At 36.2% G+C, this 18,229-nt stretch overlaps 1 protein-coding gene across 2 annotated transcripts in view; it reads right to left on the bottom strand.

The window, feature by feature from the left end:
* Positions 1–4,032: 4,032 nt before the first annotated feature.
* The window catches only part of LOC144978702 (phospholipid scramblase 2-like), a 24,725-nt gene continuing 10,528 nt past the window's right edge, over positions 4,033–18,229 (bottom strand). For both annotated transcript variants that reach the window (XM_078925119.1, XM_078925118.1), the window contains exons 4-10: positions 16,144–16,221; positions 15,285–15,361; positions 11,220–11,347; positions 10,115–10,235; positions 8,931–9,033; positions 7,211–7,269; positions 4,033–6,721 (exon numbers count right to left, since the gene is read on the bottom strand). In XM_078925119.1, coding sequence (XP_078781245.1) covers positions 6,677–6,721; positions 7,211–7,269; positions 8,931–9,033; positions 10,115–10,235; positions 11,220–11,347; positions 15,285–15,361; positions 16,144–16,221 — 611 coding nt within the window. In that variant the 3' untranslated portion in view covers positions 4,033–6,676. The remainder of the gene's footprint in view (positions 6,722–7,210; positions 7,270–8,930; positions 9,034–10,114; positions 10,236–11,219; positions 11,348–15,284; positions 15,362–16,143; positions 16,222–18,229) is intronic.

The following is an 18,229-nucleotide window of genomic DNA, read 5'->3' as shown; positions in this document are numbered from 1 at the left end:
ATTTTCTTCCTTTTTACTGGCGCTGATATAACCTAAATGTGTTGCAAGCGCCGTAAAACCCTTAAAAACAAACAAAACAAAACTATTGGGTAATGTAAATGTTGCTGCTCAAAGCTTGAAGAAATAAATAACAATGTGAAATTGAATGTAAGCTTCAATTTAATGTACGAAACCATCTTAAAAATGCCACTACCACACATTATCTCATTCATCTGTCATGTTTCAATCATCCTGTTCTGTTGATAAGGGAGAAACCCGAAACATCTATTTTCTCTGTTTTCATACAATAAATTGAAGCTTACATTCAATTTCACATTGTTATTTAATATAACACTGTCAGAAATACAAAATGTTGAAATTGAAACAATAAAAACAAATTCTTAAAATTTTGAAGACATTTCCGACCATAGATCAAGGCTAACCTAACCTATGGCGCTTACGTCCTTTTATCATAAGACGGCAGTTTTGAATGGTATGCAGTCAAGTAATTTACTCACCAGTTTTGCCTGTCAAAAATGTCTCAACCCACACACAAACTAGATGTTACCTTAAACATTTATAATAGGTACAATACTCAATGGATTCTAGCATGGTCTGCAATACAACACGCTGGATTCTAGCACGCTCTGCAATACAACACATTGGATCCTAGCACGCTCTGTAATACAACACGCTGGATTCTAGCACACATCTGTAATACAACACGCTGGATTCTAGCACGCTCAGTAATACAAGCTGGATTCTAGCAACCATCTGAAATACAACACGCTGGATTCTAGCACACATCTGTAATGCAACATGCTGGATTCTAGCACACATCTGTAATACAACACGCTGGATTCTAGCACGCTCTGTAATACAACACATTGGATTCCAGCATGGTCTGTAATTTCAGGGCTGAGAATATTCCGCCTTAAGGCGGATTTCCGCCTAAACGATGTTTTATCTCCGCCCATCACCATCACAATTCCGCCTTTTAAAAAGACTCACCACAACCACTACATCAACATCCCTATCACCATTACTACTACAACCACCACCACATCATCATCTCTACCACCACCACCATCACTACTACAACTACCACCACATCATCATTCCTATCACCATTAATACTACAACCACCCGCATCATCATCCCTACCACCACCCCTACGACAACTACCAACACATCATCATCCCAACCACCACTACTACAACAACCACCACCACATCATCATACCTACCTCTACAACCACCAACACATCATCATGCCTACCATCACCACCACTACAGCTACAACCACTACTACTACAACTACCATCACATCATCATCCCTCAGTGATGATAATCTTCCGCGGAATTCCGCGATTTTGGGATTTTTCTGAAATTTTCAGCTGTTTTTGCCGTGTCAAACATTTTTGGCTAAGAGGTAGTTTAGCTGAAAAATCACCAATATGTCTTTTGTCATTTTTTGACACCTCTGCTCAGCTGCATGATTTTTGATCACATTCCCATGCCCATGACATTAGTCTAGACACATTGGCGCCAAATGTGAATAGTGATACAATACCAATGACGGCCTTGGATGAAAAGGTGATCAAAAGGGAAGGGGATGGAGCAAATGGGTGTCAATATTTTTGTACCATTTAGCTTTGTACTCCTTTTTTTTTGTTTGTTTGTTTGTTTGTTCTGAATTCAATTGAATTCATTACAACTTATCTCTAATTACCAATTAAAACAAAAATCAGAGTGGTCTCTCTCTCTCTCTCTCTCTCTCTCTCTCTCTCTCTCTCTCTCTCTCTCTATCTATCTATCTATCTATCTCTCATTCTCTTTCTTTCTTTCTTTTCCATATTTTATTTCTCAGCCAACCTTCTAACTTCACATTAGTATGTTTATAGATATCACTATGTAATAGAGAGAAAATGTAACAGTAAGTTTGGCTGATCGATTTAAGTAATATTTTTTTTAAAGGCTTGATTTAAATTCGCTCATTTGATGGAATATGTTTTACAATTGATTAAAGATTCTTATTCATAAGCTGCATAACCACAAGGTTGCAGTAATACACACACAAGCCGTTTTTGTAGTATTAAAAAATACATCCTTTTGGCCAAAAGTTTATTATAATCTCTTGATATAATGGCAAGCATTATAGGGCTCTAAAATGTTTAATTGGAAATGACAATTTTAAAAATTATATTTACAAAAAGTCAGTTTATATCTTTTGATCAGAATAGACGTGTTTTAGAAGTTAGTAATATATTACGTAATATTAAGTAACAATGAATAGCTGTGTTATTTTTTGCATTAGATTTGGGCCGATAGATTTTCCTCCTTCACTTTCCTGAACCATCATGACATCATGACCATCCCCGCCACAAATATCACGACTACAAAAGCAACTATCACATTATCATCAGTAACACCATCTCCACAACCACATTATCACTGTCATCATTATAATCAGTACCACCTCTAGTACTGCGCTTCTATGATGTCTGCAAACGAGACATGAAATTGACAGGCATCGACTCAAACACCTGGGAGTCGCTTGCTGACGACCGCAACGGCTGGAGATATGCGGTGATGGAGGGAGTGAAGAGAGGCGAGGAGAGGAGAAAGATGAAGTTTGAGGAGAGGAGAGCAAGGAGGAAAGAGAGGCAGCAGATCCAAATACCAAACACACAGTCAAACTATGTGTGCAACAACTGCGGTAGAGACTGCCATGCAAGGATTGGTCTGCTGAGTCACACCCGTCGTTGCTCTCAACAAGACTGATGAGACTAAAGCCATACAGGGCGCAAACCATCGTCTCTTGAGACGGAAAGATGCCTACCACTGTGTTCAGCGCTGGAAGGCTGCTTTTCACAGAGCTCTTAAAATTACTTCATTTTACGGCTGTTTTAAGTGTTATTTCTATACAGGACTAATTTTATTTCATATTCAGAAGATTTCGTATGAGTTTGTGCTGCTTTTGACGAAAATTCGTGGATTTTAAACAATTAATTTAGCAATATTTTAAAGTTTTATAAAATTTTTGCAAGGATTTTATCATCTATTAAGACCATTGTTGTTTACGTTTTACGATTTTAAAGAAAAAAACAGTGAGCTATTTTAATCGTATTACAACGGTCGACGATGAACACCGAGAATGACAACACCTAATTATTGTGTAGAAGACACAGTATGGACCTCCCTGCCCGCTATGGGAGGTCAGGATCCCCACCCAGAAAATGTGTGCCTCAAACATTGTTTATACTACAACAGACAAAATGAATGCACTTGCTGTTTTAGTCTAGAATTGTTTACATGCAGGTTTTCCATATAGTACCTCAAAATACCTTCAATATAATATGGAAAAAACACAAAAACAAAAAAAGAAAGACAGTACAAAGAAAGCACCAATAGAAAATAATAGAATCAGTAGGAGTATAAATAAGATGGAAAATATACAACTTTAGGCGAGCACCTTGCTTTCTCATCTAAATAATAACAAAATCCCCCGTTTCCCACAAAAATCACTCACAAAAAATAAACTGATATATTACAGGAATAATAATAATAATAATAATAATAATAATAATAATAATAATAATAATAATAATAATAATAATAATAATAATAATAATAATAATAATAACAATAATACTGTGGAACCTCCCGATAACGACATGCCACGGGACCGAGTTTTTATGTCGTTATCCGGAGGTGTCGTTATTTAGAGGTTTCCAAGATGGCGGACAAAGTGGGCGTGGTAAGGCCCGTGGGACCAGTTTTTATTAACCACGCCACATCCGGGCTGGGGACTGGCATGTGAACAGCTGTTTGAATACAACGGAACACATGGCCGCATTATTTGGAGGTTTTTTTTTTTATTGATCTTGAACAGAAAAAAAATCGGGACCAGGGGTCAATGTCACTATTCGGAGGTGTTGTAATCGGGAGTTTAGTATTAATAACAGCAATAATAATAATAATAAACGTACCAAAATTAACAGAGAGCCAATATCCACCTATGCGTTAAATGGAGAATACTTTACACGGAATGTTTTGTTTTTATTTTTAAGGGTTTTACGGCGCTTGTAACACATTTAGGTTATATCAGCGCCAGGAACAAGGAAGAAAATGGGATTGTTAAAAGTTCTAGAATTACAATTAAAGCACCCAAGAAAAAGTAAGACATAGTGGAACTGGGAACAAATAGGGATCAGATGTAGATTCCAAGAGCATACCACCAGTGTACTTAGTTTGAGATCACCTATAAGTCTCATCCGGACACAAGCACAAAATCCAACAAAGAGGAATACACTCAAATGCTTACATTATACATTGAAAATAACAAATATAATAATACATAACAGAGAGATGATTTACAAGGAAAAAAAATATTTCCCAAAACAATAACTATGCGTTTGACTGTTTCCCTCCCAGCCAGGACTCCGGCCAGGGTCAGGACAAAACCAAGTAATCTCATTCAAGACAAAGACAGAAAGCATGCTGGAAAACAGATATAAGGAGATAGAAGACACAGTATGTACCCCCCTGCCCACTATGGGAGGTCAGGAACCCCACCCAGCTTTACATGGAATAATTTACATTAATAATTGTATTTGTATTCTATCTGTATATCAAAAGCTATGAAGATGTCATGAGCACAAATCACTGTGACCCTTTGTTATGTTTTTGAGGAAAACTCTTACGTTTCCTTTCAGGATTTGACAAGAATAAAGCAGCATTGTTAAAGGTCACGATAATATGGACAAGGAAAATTTGGGGGACTAAAATCCCTTCTTCAGCCAACAAAAACAAGATTAACGCAATTTCCATTTTCAACAATACAACAAGTCATCCTTCACTAGACATATATGTACTTATTTGAAAATTTTAAAATTCGTAATATTTAGGAGCTAAAAATTGTAGTGGCTATATTTAAATTTCAAAATCAACAATTTACCCTTGCAAATATTAAATAACACCCAAAATCCTTAAAATTATGTAGTCTGGAATCAACCTCCATTTTCAATAAGTTTTTAAAGACTTCTAGACGTTCATGAGACGTTCAGAAATTGGAGCCAAAATTTCGTAATTTTACAAATTTTTCATAAGAATTGGCATGTCTGCTTCACACAGCCTGTTAGTGTTACTGTCACAGATAAGCCTATTGGAGCTTCCGAACTAAACATTAAAAAAAAAAAAGCATTCAGCAGATTAAAATATTTAAGGCTATGAAAAACAATTATAAAAGTATGAAAATATTCAAATATGAAGAAATTATCAGCATCACAATGAAGAGTAGTATGCAGTAAAAGTAAAAAAAAAAAATTCAAAGTGGATGAATCATGGGGGAAAAAAAGCACCCTCACAATTTTTAAAGACACTTTCCAACACACATAACTAAAAACTGATAGTTTAAAAAATAATAGTGTTGAATTGAGTTTTTAAAATATAAAATGAAAAAAATAAATCACACACATGGGTAAGGCAAGTTTCTGTTAATATAATTTCATCTGTAAGCTTTCAGACAATAATTGTTTGTTTGTTTTGTTTTTAAGGGTTTTACAGCGCTTGCAACACATTTAGCTCATTTCAGTAGAAAGAAATAAAATAGGATAATCAAAACATTCTAGATTTACAACGAAAAGGAAACAAGAAAAAGTAAGACAAGGACTGGTTGAAAAAAAAAGGAACAGATCTTGATTCCAAAAGTGTACTATCAGTGACTTTGTTTGAGATCACTTTATGTCTCATCCAGATATAAGTACAAGATCCCACTAAGAGGGAAACATTCAAATGCTTACAAATCATATATATTCAAAATAAAATATATATCACTCACACTCACAACAAAACAGAGAGAGTATCTACAAGGAAAAAATAATATCATCTCTGAAAATTGAAACTATACATTTGACTGTTTCCCTCCCAGCCAAGGACTCCGGCCCGGGCCAGGAAAAAACTAAGTAATCCCATTCCAAGTCAAAGACAGGAAGCAAGTTGGGAAACAGATATAGGGGGTAGACGACACAGTAAGTGACCTCCCTGATCACTCTGATAGGCCAACAGGCAATGATTGCATCCCCACTGAAACAGGAATCATATTAACAAAGTTGAAGGAACACTTGCCAAATGGGATGAATAATTAACAACAATTATGCAAGGATAATTATACGAAAAATACAATATAAAATAATAATTTCACCAAAAAATTCTTAACTGTGTACTTCATCTAAAATTTTGTGAATAAATGTATGTGCATGCATGCAAATTGTTTTTCTTTCACTATTTTTTTTCTGACAAATTAAAATTCAAAATTCTTTATGCTGACATTATTGTCTCTTCCTTGGCTTAAAGTAGAGATTTAACAAAAACATGCACAGGAAACTAAGAATAAAATGCATGAAGGATATATTTCAAAATAATGTCATGGTGACGGTATTTTTCTGTGTCGTACATACCCTTACACTTACACACACAGAAACACATAAAATATAGACACCCACACATTAAAAAAAACATGCACACACATACACACACACACACCCACACACTCAAAAACATGCACATACACATACATACATACAAACACACACACACACACACACAACAGCTTCATGGCTTTCCTAGTTCAGTTCTATTATGTTTTCCATTTCCTGTAACTGCTGGAACTGTAACAGTTAACCTGATGACTCGCTTTAATTGGCACCACCACCATCTTTGTTCTCGTATAAGATCATGTCCTGAAAAATACAAAATGGATGATCTGATAAAAAAAACTTGTATTTTTATGTTTGCTTTTAAGTGTTTTAAGGCATTTGCAAAGTAAATGTTGCTGCTCGAAGGTTGAAGAAATAAATAACAATGTGAAATTGAATGTAAGCTTCGATTTAATTACGAAAACAGATAGAATGGACGTTTTGGGTTTCCCTTTTATCAACAAACAGGATGAATGAAACACTACAGATGAATGAGATGGTGTGGTAGTGACGTCGTTAACAACACCATAGGAGGTCAGAAGATCCCATCCAACGGTGATCAAATCGAATCAATTATGCATACAATCCTCAGCAAAATGTGTACAATGAATGAAAATGTGTAAAAATATTTATGTACAGTTGGCACCATTAGAAGTGGTTTTCATTCTTGCATTCGGCTCTCCCAAATACATTGTAACTAAGAATACTCATTAAAATTTAAAATTCAGATTATGTAATAAAACACAGACTTACAACGAGGAAGGTGGAAGCAAAGATGAGGGCCTTGTGGACGACATGCATATCAATGGGGACTGAAAGAATGACATGATAATAATAATAATAACAACAACAACAACAACAACAACAACAACAACAACAACAACAATTATAATAATAATAATAATAATAATAATAATAATAATAATAATAATAATAATAATAATAATAATAATAATAATAATAATAATACTTAGTACAGGCCTGTAAATGGCTGGTGAAAAAAATGTCGGAACTTTTTGAACACTGAAAATAAACCAACGGGACAAAAATATCAAATCATGTCATGCAAGAAAAATATTTCTTGAACTCCTGGGTTGTTTTTTTTTTACAAAGGATAATAGAGATGCAATATAATATTTTTGCTTTTATAAAAATAAAAAATATTAAATCTTCCCTACAGCACCATTAGATACCGTCACTTAGGCATTCCGTGAAGGAATATATATATATATATATATATATATATATATATATATATATATATATATAATATATATATATAGATAGTCCATCAAACCAAATGTCTGATGTCAACAGGTATCACCCATGTTGTCTAAAGTGAGCAAATTGGGGGTTGATAATCTTGCCCAAGAAAAAAATGAAAGTGCCTGAAGCAAGGCTCAAACCCCTTCGAGTCACATTGCAATGCCTTAACCACTCAGCCACTCCCCCTCCCCCCCTTTTTGCTTTTATGCTTTAGCAAAACCTGGTTTTCCCCTAAACGAAAGGGGTATAATAAATTACCATTGGGCAGAACTTAGTATAGAAAATGAATGTGTTTAATTGGATTCAATAGTCTGATGTCACGTCCGCCCAGCAACGAGCAGCTTGGTTCTAAACAAAGAAAATCAGCACTTTTTATTCTTCATGCTGGCTAGAACTTTTTCACATGTCATGGTATCAGACTGTATAAAAGTCAAAACATGATCAGATTTATAATGTTTTTTTCCTCTGAATACACTTTTATGTTCGTCTTAGAAATATTTCATTAGGGTGTCTGCCATAGTTCTGATAGTTTAGAACCAGTTACTAAGTTACTATGCGTCATTAAGCAGGAATTGACGTCATGACTGTTGAAGCCTACTGACAAGTCTGCCCGATCATTTCAGCATTAAATTCTCATGTCAGCATCTGCCTCACAATGAAACAATGTCACTTTCAGTTGGTGATGAGTCGCATAATAACAAAATTGAAAGCCTTGAGAATGAAAAAAACAAAACAAAAAAACCCAAACCCCCCCCCCAAGTGTGATTTATATGCCGCAATATCCACTAAACATGCTCAAAGCGCTTTACAAGGGGTCCCTGACCAACATCAACATGTAACATGTAGAACGAGTCGATGACATCTGTTAGGCGATATTACAATTTTTTTTTTTCCGACAAAGATAACGCTGTTAACGGCCAGGTACTCATTTTACACCCGAGTACGGTGAGAGAATGTGAGTAAAGAACCTTTTCCAAGTACTCAACTATGTGCCTAGCGAGGCTTGAACCCAGGACCTTCCACAAGACCACATCGCCGCACATGAATTGGTTTAATTGACAATTCTGCCTGATCATTTTAGTTTTAAATTCTCATTTCAGCATCTGCCTCACAATGAAACAATGTCACTTTCAGTTGGTGGTGAGTCCGATATGTATGAATTAAAAAAAACAAAAAGCAAAATTGAAAGCCTTGAGAATGAACTCACATGACACTTTGTAGCTGTCGGCATCTGTTATCATCTCCCTGATGGCTCCACCCCACTGCTTGGCAACAGTGGCTACTTGCGACCCATCTCTCAAGCTGGTCACCTGAGAGAGAGTGAGAGAGAGTGAGAGAGAGAGAGAGAGAGAGAGAGAGAGAGAGAGAGAGAGAGAGAGAGAGAGAGAGAGAAATTAGAAAAAAACTACAAAAAAAAAAACAAACCCTGAGATGGTACAAAAATAAGATTTTATGCTTGATGGCATACCTTATCATTATCCCTATTAAGTGTACTGGGAGTGTCCCAATGGCTCAGTTGGTAGAGCACTTGCTTCAAATACAAAGAGACCGAAATCCATCCCGGGTGAAGTAGAAATCTTTTTCGGACCCCTCCCCCCATCCACCAAGCAGTGATTGGAAAGCTAAGTCTGTTAGAAAGTCTGGTGGAGAGTACTTTGGGATAGACTAGCATCCTTTCTAAAGGGTAACACCCAATTACTATTGTCTGTTTGGAGCTGTAGAAACTAGGAAAAACACAAACTCCGTGGGCCTAATGGCTTTGAAGGACGAGCCTACTTTTTCTTTTTTTCTTTAAAGTGCACAGTGAACTTAGAAAATTGAGTCAAAAAAATACACTAATTTGTAACAGAAATATTGAAAAAAAAAGAAAAAAAGGACTATGTACTGAAACTAGCCGATGACCTTGACCTTATAAAATTTTAAAAAGGTGGGGGGGGAAGCATTGTTCATCTGGACCTCTGGTGTGCACAAAAAAGGCACCAAGTGATGCATACTCACTCACACACACACACACACACACACATACACACACACACACACACACACACACACACCACTCTTGTATGAGCATTGACAGACAATAAAAATTGCATAGTAATGTTAGAACTCTGCAATCGTTGTCTACAAAAGAGGGGCAGCTGGGGGAAAGGTGTGCCTTGTTTTAATTTGATTATTTTCTTTTTCAAAAAGAAGATGTTAAAAGGACTGCAAAGAAAGATTTATACAAAATAAGTAGAGGGGGATGAGTGTGTGTGTGTGTGTGTGTGAGAGAGAGAGAGAGAGAGAGAGAGAGAGAGAGAGAGAGAGAGAGAGAGCGATAGAGAGAGAGAGAGAGAGAGAGAGTGTGTGTGTGCTCAATTCAACATGAGGCTTTAGACCTAAAATACTTACAGGGAAATTAATGTCAGCTCGACAACACGGTGCTTGGCATCGGCAGCAATCTCCATTTATCCGGTACAATTGTTCCCCACTGTTGTCAAAAATCCCGAACACTGGAGAACAACAGAATGTGCTGTGGAGAGCAGATAGACATGCCTGATTCTCAAAACGGTAAAATGTTGGGGTAAATTTTGAGCATTTGAGCATTGATATAAACAAAGATATATGTAAACAAAGGCCACGAGGAACATGGAGAAGAATTAAAGAAACTGATAAACAGAGAAGTCGTGATAAGACATGGAACGAGATAAAAAAGCTGACTCAGGATAGAGAAGGATGGAAACTATTTGTCTGTGGCCTATACCTGACACAGGGTGAAAAAGGCAATGATGATGATGATGATGAGCATTTATATAGCGCAGTATCCACTAAATGTGCCTACAACACTTTACAATGGGTCCCCAACCAACAGCAACACTTAATATATAGGAAGGGACATGGCCCCTGTTAGGTGGTATTACAAATTTACGGTGAGAGGATGTGAGGAAAGACTCTTTTATTCCAAGGACTCAACCTTTAACTTTAAATCTGAAGTCAAGTCAAGTCCTTACATTTTAAGTTATTTTAATTTTGTGCGGCTATGTGGTCTAGTGGTATGACACTTGCTTTCAGATTCAGGTGGGAAGTTGAGTCCTGGAGAAGGCTCTTTACTCACATTCTCTCATCGTACTCATGTGTAAAATGAGTACCTGGCCTTTAACAGCATTGTCTCTGTCTGAAAAAAAAAGTGTAATATCGCCTAGCAGGCGTCATGTCCCAGCCTAAATGACAAATGTTGCTGTTGGCCAGGGACCCTTTGTAAAGCGCTTTGAGCATGTTAAGTGGATATTGCTCTATATAAGATATAAGATATAGATAGATAGATATATATATATGAGAGAGAGAGAGAGAGAGAGAGATAGAGAGAGAGAGAAAGGGAAAGGGAGAGGGAGAGAGAGAGAGAGAGAGAGAGAGAGAGAGCTAGAGAGAGAGAAAGAGAGAGAGAGAGAGAGAGAGAGAGAGAGAGATAGAGAGAGAGATCAGAGGGGTGGGGAGTCTTTTGTCTTTGTGTCCTTACGTCATTCTCATCATCCCTAGTTTGTTTCCTGCCCCGTCATAGATGTAAATGGGGTAAGCACAGCATCCATCAGCACACCATGGACACCCTACACAGCACTTGAAGGGACGCTCCAGTCGCATGATCTCCTGATGATGTCATAAAATATAAATAATGATTATAAATAAATTTATTGGAATCCTATAAGGGCATACCTCTACCTTTAAAATATATGTGACCGATCTTCTCTTATCAGTATTATGTCAGGGTTATGTTTGTTTTATTTTAAAGGGTTTTTTACGGCGCTTGCGATACTTTTAGGCCATGTTAGCGCCAGTAAAAAGGAAGAAAAATGGGATAGAGAAAAACACTCTAGAATTACAATTAGAGCATCCAAGAAAATGTAAGACAAGGGAACAGATGTAGATTCAAAGAGTATACCATCAATGTACTAAGTATGAGATCACCTAAAAGTCACATCCAGACACTAGTACAGGATCCCCCTGAGAGAAATACACTCAAATGTTTACAAGGTATGTTAAAAACAAATAAATATAACTATCAGTACATAAAAGATTTACAAGGAAAGAAATATCACCTCCCAAAACTAACACTTTACATTTGTCTGTTTCCCTCTCAGCCAAGGACTCTGGCAAGGGCCAGGACAAAACCAAGTAATCTCATTCCGAAACAAAGACAGAAAGCAACTCAGAAAACAGATATAGGGGATAGAAGACATAGCAAGTGACCTCCTGCCCACCATGGGAGGGATCAGCATCATGCTTAAAATAGAAATTTAAGCTTAAACGTATAAATAACTCACTTTTCTGAATTAATTTTCACCCTAAATACCGAAGCTTACTCAATGTCTCAATTGTTTCTATGTTACATGTTTGTGTTGAGAATATGGCCATTAAGCTTAAATGCTGGCTAACAAACTTTGCGACATTTGTGTGTTGAACCCATAACCTCTCGGGGAGAACGGCTCAAGATAGACATAGAGTTTGAAACCACTTTTTTTAGAGAGGTGGATAGCTCAGACAGTGAGCCACGCTTTCCCCAGCCAGGCGGAGTTGTCGTACCATTAAGGTCGCAGATTCAAGCCCCTATCGCCGCCGTGAAATTTTTATTTCCTATTTCCTACTCACTTCATTTCTTATTATTATCAACTTAAGTGTCTGCTCCACTCACTTTTCTGAATTAAATTTTAAAAGTCCCAAGGCAACAGCAACACTTAACAAGTAGGATGAAACTTGAAGCCCTTGAGGCGCTCTTACAACTTTTTAGATAGAAACAAAGCCATTACCATCCAGCTACTTTTTTAAAACCTGAGCACAGTATATAGCAGCAGGCATAACCATTTTCATAATGAGAGCAGTAGGGGCAGGTTTAAATTTAAGCCAAAGATGCATTGCTATTACTATTCTTTTGGTAAAAATCATAAAATATATATAGAATGTAAGGTAAAATCAAATCTGGTCTTTCCATGGATCCAACTTCTTCTTCTTCTTTTTGCTTAGCCCGCATTTTGCAGGGTTGCCATGATGAATGTCACGTCTCCATGCATATTGGTTCATAGCATCATCCTCCTCCAGGCCCGGTTCTTTAATATCGTCCTTTACGCTATCTAACCATCTAGTCTTTGGGCGTCCCTTTTTCCTCTTTCCCGCTAATTGAATATCCAATACTTTCCTTCCCCATACTCCCTCTCTTGTCTCTTATCATGTCCAAACCATTTCAATCTATCTTCTCTCATCTTTATTGATACATTCTTCACTTCAGTCAAACTTCGAATTCGTTAATTTCTCACTTTATCTTTTCTTGTCCAGCCAAGTGACCATCTCAACCTGTCCTGTCAGAAATTTGCGATTGCAACTTTGACGCGAATTCGCGTATTTTGCAACTTTTGCCGCTTTTTGCAACTTTGATGCTTTTTTGTAACATTGGTGCAACTTTTGCGGAAAAAAAATGCTTTTTTCACATGGTGAACTTAAAAAGGGTGTTTTCTCAATTTAAAAACATTGTGTACTGTGCCGGTAACTAACCCTATTTTCATACTTGGGGCCAAAAAGACACGTGGGAGGGCGGGGGGGTATTATATCAGTGAATTGGGCACAGAGACCGGATGGGGGGGTGGTGAGGGGGGGGGTGCATTTATTCTCACAGTGAATTTTACACAGAGAGCCTGAATTTGGTGATTTTCCAAATGGTCAGAGACAAATCAGTCTTTCCTGATTTTCCATTGGCATGACTCATCTGGAAAATTCGATTGGTCCAATGCAAGGAAAAATGCTAAATCTTTCATTTGTCCTACCATATCTTATAGAGAAATAATACTAAGATTTCAACAGAGAATGAATTTCATATATATTAATATATCCACAATTTACTATAATAAATAATATAATAATAATAATAATAATAATAATATATATATATTATAATAATAATAAAAAATAAAATAATATAATATATAATAATAATAATAATAATAATATAATATATTAATAATAATATAAGAAAAATAACAATAATAATTATATATAATAATAATAAATAATAATATATATAATAATAATAATAATAATAATAAATAATAATAATAATAATAATAATATATTAATAATAATAATAAATAATATAATAATAAAAATAATAATAATAATATAATAATAATAATAATAATAATAAATAATAATATATAATAATAATATAATAAATAAGAATAATCATCAAATCATAATAATAGATAATTTTTATTATTGTTATTATCATTATAATTATTTCCTTATTAGTTTAAATAAACTTTTCACGCTCGTAGTGAACAAATGATAATGAACTGTGTTGAGTGTGGTCTTTGTGTATGGTAGTAGTCAATTCTGTCTTCAGTGTGATCATCATGTTGCCTGGTGTTGTCCTGTTATGCGAATACACTCATTTTTATCTATCCCCTTTGCAGTTTTTGATTTAGTGCAACTTTTGCCATTTTTTGCAACTTTTGGTGCAACTTCCTTGATTTTCTGGTGCAACTTTACGCACTTTTCAGTGCAACTTTCTGACAGGACAGCTCAAAATCCTCATTTCTGCCACCTCAACTTTTTTATCTTGTTTCTTTGTTGTAGCTTTCATGGATCCAACAAAAAAAAACAAAAAAAAACAAAAAACAAACAAACAAACAAACAAAACAAATGAACAGTATTCCTTCCACCTATGAACCACTCACAGAAGCGATAATTACCAAATGAAGTTGCCAGTTTCGAAATCAACGGATGATTCACCAATACCTTCAGACATGAACTTCTGGACGAAAGAAATCTCTCCTCACAGCAAACTATAGGGCACAATGTTTTTGTTTTTATGTTTTTAAGGGTTTTACAGCGCTATGACACATTAAGGTCATATCAATTCCAGTAAAAAGAAAGAAAATGGGAAGGTAAAAAAAAATTCTGGATTTACAACTAAAAGCACACAAGAAAAGTAAGACAAAGGGGAAAGATACAAATAGGGAACAGATGTAGATTCCAAGACCACACAATCATTGTACTTAGTTTGAAATCACCTAAAAGTCTCACCCAGACACAAGCACAGGTCGGCACTAAGAGGAATACACTCAAATGTTTACAAATCATATATGATATGTAAATAAAACATAATACAGTGCATAACAGAGAGTGATTTACAAGGGGAAAAAAATTTCCCAAAACTATAACTATACATTCGACTGTTTCCCTCTCAGCCAGGGCCAGGACAAAACTAAGTAACTTCATTTCAAGACAAAGACAGAAAGCAAGTTAGCTATAGAGGGATAGAAGACACAGTTAGTGCCCCCCCGCCCACTATAGGAGGAAGAAGAAGAAGAAGAAGAAGAAGAAGAAGAAGAAGAAGAAGAAGAAGAAGAAGAAGAAGAAGAAGAAGAAGAAGAAGAAGAAGAGAGAGAGAAAGAAGAAGAGAGAAGAAGAAGAAGAAGAAGAAGAAGAGGAAGAAGAAGAAGAAGAAGAAGAAGAGGAAGAAGAAAAAGAAGAAAAAGAAGAAGAAAGAAGCAGAAGAATCCAGTCTAAAAAGTTCTACAGAAGCCAATTGACCAACCCTTTGAGTGTTGTCCTCAATGTGAAAGATGAACCCTCTCCCTGGTCCACACATGACACGATGACAACATTCCGTCTCTGAAAACCAAATGAAGTAAAAATAAATTTTTCTTTTTTTTCTATTCATTTAAGAATTGTTAATTAATAAATTAAAATTCCCTTTATTCATCCCCAAGGTAAATTTGTCTTTAGGGTATATTCCACGGGAAGACTGAAATAACCCTAGCATCAGCCGCAGTGCAGCGCTGTAACGTGAGCTAGGGCAAGGTGACTTGCTCAAGGCCACACAACGAGATGGGTAGTCGAACTCGGTATCTTTTGGGTACAAAGCAAAGACCAAGGCCATGCTGCCCCCTGTGACCCAATTATGTCATGTGATCTTTTTGTCATTAAATTTTATTTTCTATCCTCAACGCCCATATACGTCAGTGGTGTATTTAAAAAATTATTGAGCTTTTATATATCGCAATATCCATAAACATGCTCAATGCGCTTTACAAAGGGTCCCTGACCAACAGCAACACATAATATAAATAACGACACAAGACACCTGTTTGGCGAAAATACAATTTTTTTTCAGAGACAACGCTGTTAACGGCCAGGTACTCATTTCACACCTGAGTACGGTGAGAGGATGTGAGTACAGAGTCTCAGTCTCTCCAAGGACTCAACTATGTGTTCGAACCCAGGACCTTCCGATCCGAAAGCGAGTGTCATACCACTAGGCCACATAGTTGCAGTGTATGGAAACTGTAGTAGCAGGTTTATGTGTATGTGCGTGTGTATGTGCATGCGTGTTTGCGTGTGCGTGTGTGTGTGTGTGTGTGGTTAGACAAAGTAGTAGTAAAAAAAGTGGATACCTTCATAGGCGTAATACACTTGTTGTCCCTGTGAATTCAGCACATTGTACTTGTTCTTGGACTCGCAGCCTGTCAATACTGATAGTGAAAAGGAAGAGATAGTGCTATATGTCAACAACAGATGATGACCATCACTAGACAGAAGGTGAATGATGAATGATGATGAGTAGTGGTAGTATTAGTAGTAGTGGTAGTAATAGTAGTAGTAGTAGTAGTAGTAGTAGTAGTAGTAGTAGTAGTAGTAGTAGTGGTAGTAGTAGTAAGTAGTAGTAGTAGTAGTAGTAGTAGTAGTAGTAGTAGTAGTAGTAGTAGTAGTAGTAGTAGTAGTAGCAGTAGTAGTATAGTAGCAGTAGTAGAGTAGTAGTAGTAGTAGTAGTAAGTAGTATAGTAGTAGTAGTAGTAGTAGTAGTAGTAGTAGTAGTAGTAGTAGTAGTAGTAGTGGTGGTGGTAGTGGTAGTAGTAGTAGCGGTAGTAGTAATATTAGTAGTGTGAGCTGGCGTTATTTTATGTAGTCACCGTCTTCTTCCTGCTTCTTCTCCTCCTCCTCCTCCTCATCATCATCATCATATCCACCACCACCATCCTCCTCCATATCATCATCGTCATCACATAATCAAAACATTTAAACAAAATTGAAAAAAAAATTCAAACACTCTTTTCTTTCTTGTTTTTTTTTCTTTCCCTTTTCATGTTTCTAAATGATAAGTATGACAACAACAATCACGAGATAGCGTGATAAACAGGACAGATTCTTATCTACTTTTTAATCACCATTACATGTCTCTATCAGTCGAGTGTCAGCCTATCTATCTGCGTGTATACATGTCCAAAATACGTTAAGAGTTTTTTAAGTCGCTGGTGTCAGCACCAAATAAAACCAAAATAACATGACTTATAAAACTCAGTCTTTCCTTCTCTCCATTTCCCCTTTCTCTCTCTCTCTCTCTCTCTCTCTCTCTCTCTCTCTATTTCTCTCTCTCTCTCTCTCTCTCTCTCTCTCTCTCTCTCTCTCTCTCTCTCTTCCCCTTCCCTTCCTCAAATTTCTCTTCCCCCTTCTCAAACCTTTTTGCCTATCTCTCTCCCCTCTCTCAGAATATCGCAAAGTACTCACATCTTCACATCAAACCCAGCTACCCGATCACTGCGGGACATACAAGGTAGTCCTAACAAAATAATCGACTTCCCCTTGGATCGATCTACCACCCTTTAAGAGACCACCGAGTGCTCTACCACTGGGTAAAGGCAACACTTAAAATCAAATTTTCAACTTAACCACTTATAAATTGCATGGTCCCCGATCACTCAGTTGGTAGAGCACATGCTTCACAAAAAAAAAAGGGACTGAGATCGATCCCGGGTGCAGTCGAGATTATTTCTGACCCCTTTGACCACCCAGCAGTGATTGTGTAGCTGGGTTTGTTAGATCTGATGGAAAGTCCTTTGCAATAGACTTGCATCCTATGGGCAATTGCTATTGTCTGTTTCACGCTATAGAAACCGGGATAAAATCCAGCTCCATGGGCCTGGTGGCTCGGAACGACTACTATAAATTGAGTTGAATTTTTTTTTTAAGTCATTGAGTAGAGAGTCAGATTTGTTTCTTACACATTGAAAGACTTAAATTTCTAAATTTGAATTATTTTGAAATTATAATTCAACTTTCTTAATCAAGTTTATTCTGCCACAATCCCCTTGCTTACCAACTGTAGGAAACTTGTCACATACCTTACGATACAAACAGCATTTTTCGTATTCAGATTTGATTTATTAATCAGAAAATTTGAAGAAAAATCCTTGTTATATTCTAAAGAATTTAATGTTGTTTTGTAAAAATCTTGAGTTACTTAATAGAATTATATATAGCATGTACCAGTATTTTTTTCATTTTTTTTTCTGGGTTGTTGGCTGAAAAAGGGTTTTGAGCCCGAAATGTTCCGCGTTTGGTATTTTCTTCTTTTTTTTTTTGGTTTGTTTTTGAAGCTGTTATATTTATTATTGTTTATTACTTTTCAGAGTCCATAGTTTCTAGCATCTTAATATCACTTATACCAGTACTCAGTGTTTTTAAATCTGAGTTTAGCAATTC

Source organism: Berghia stephanieae, chromosome 8 (genome assembly GCF_034508935.2).
Source record: "Berghia stephanieae isolate SIO BIC M18660-M18661 chromosome 8, UCSD_Bste_1.3, whole genome shotgun sequence".
Taxonomy (NCBI): domain Eukaryota; kingdom Metazoa; phylum Mollusca; class Gastropoda; order Nudibranchia; family Aeolidiidae; genus Berghia; species Berghia stephanieae.
The sequence above is the reverse complement of the archived record's forward strand: the minus strand, read 5'-3'. Positions and strand labels throughout refer to the sequence as shown.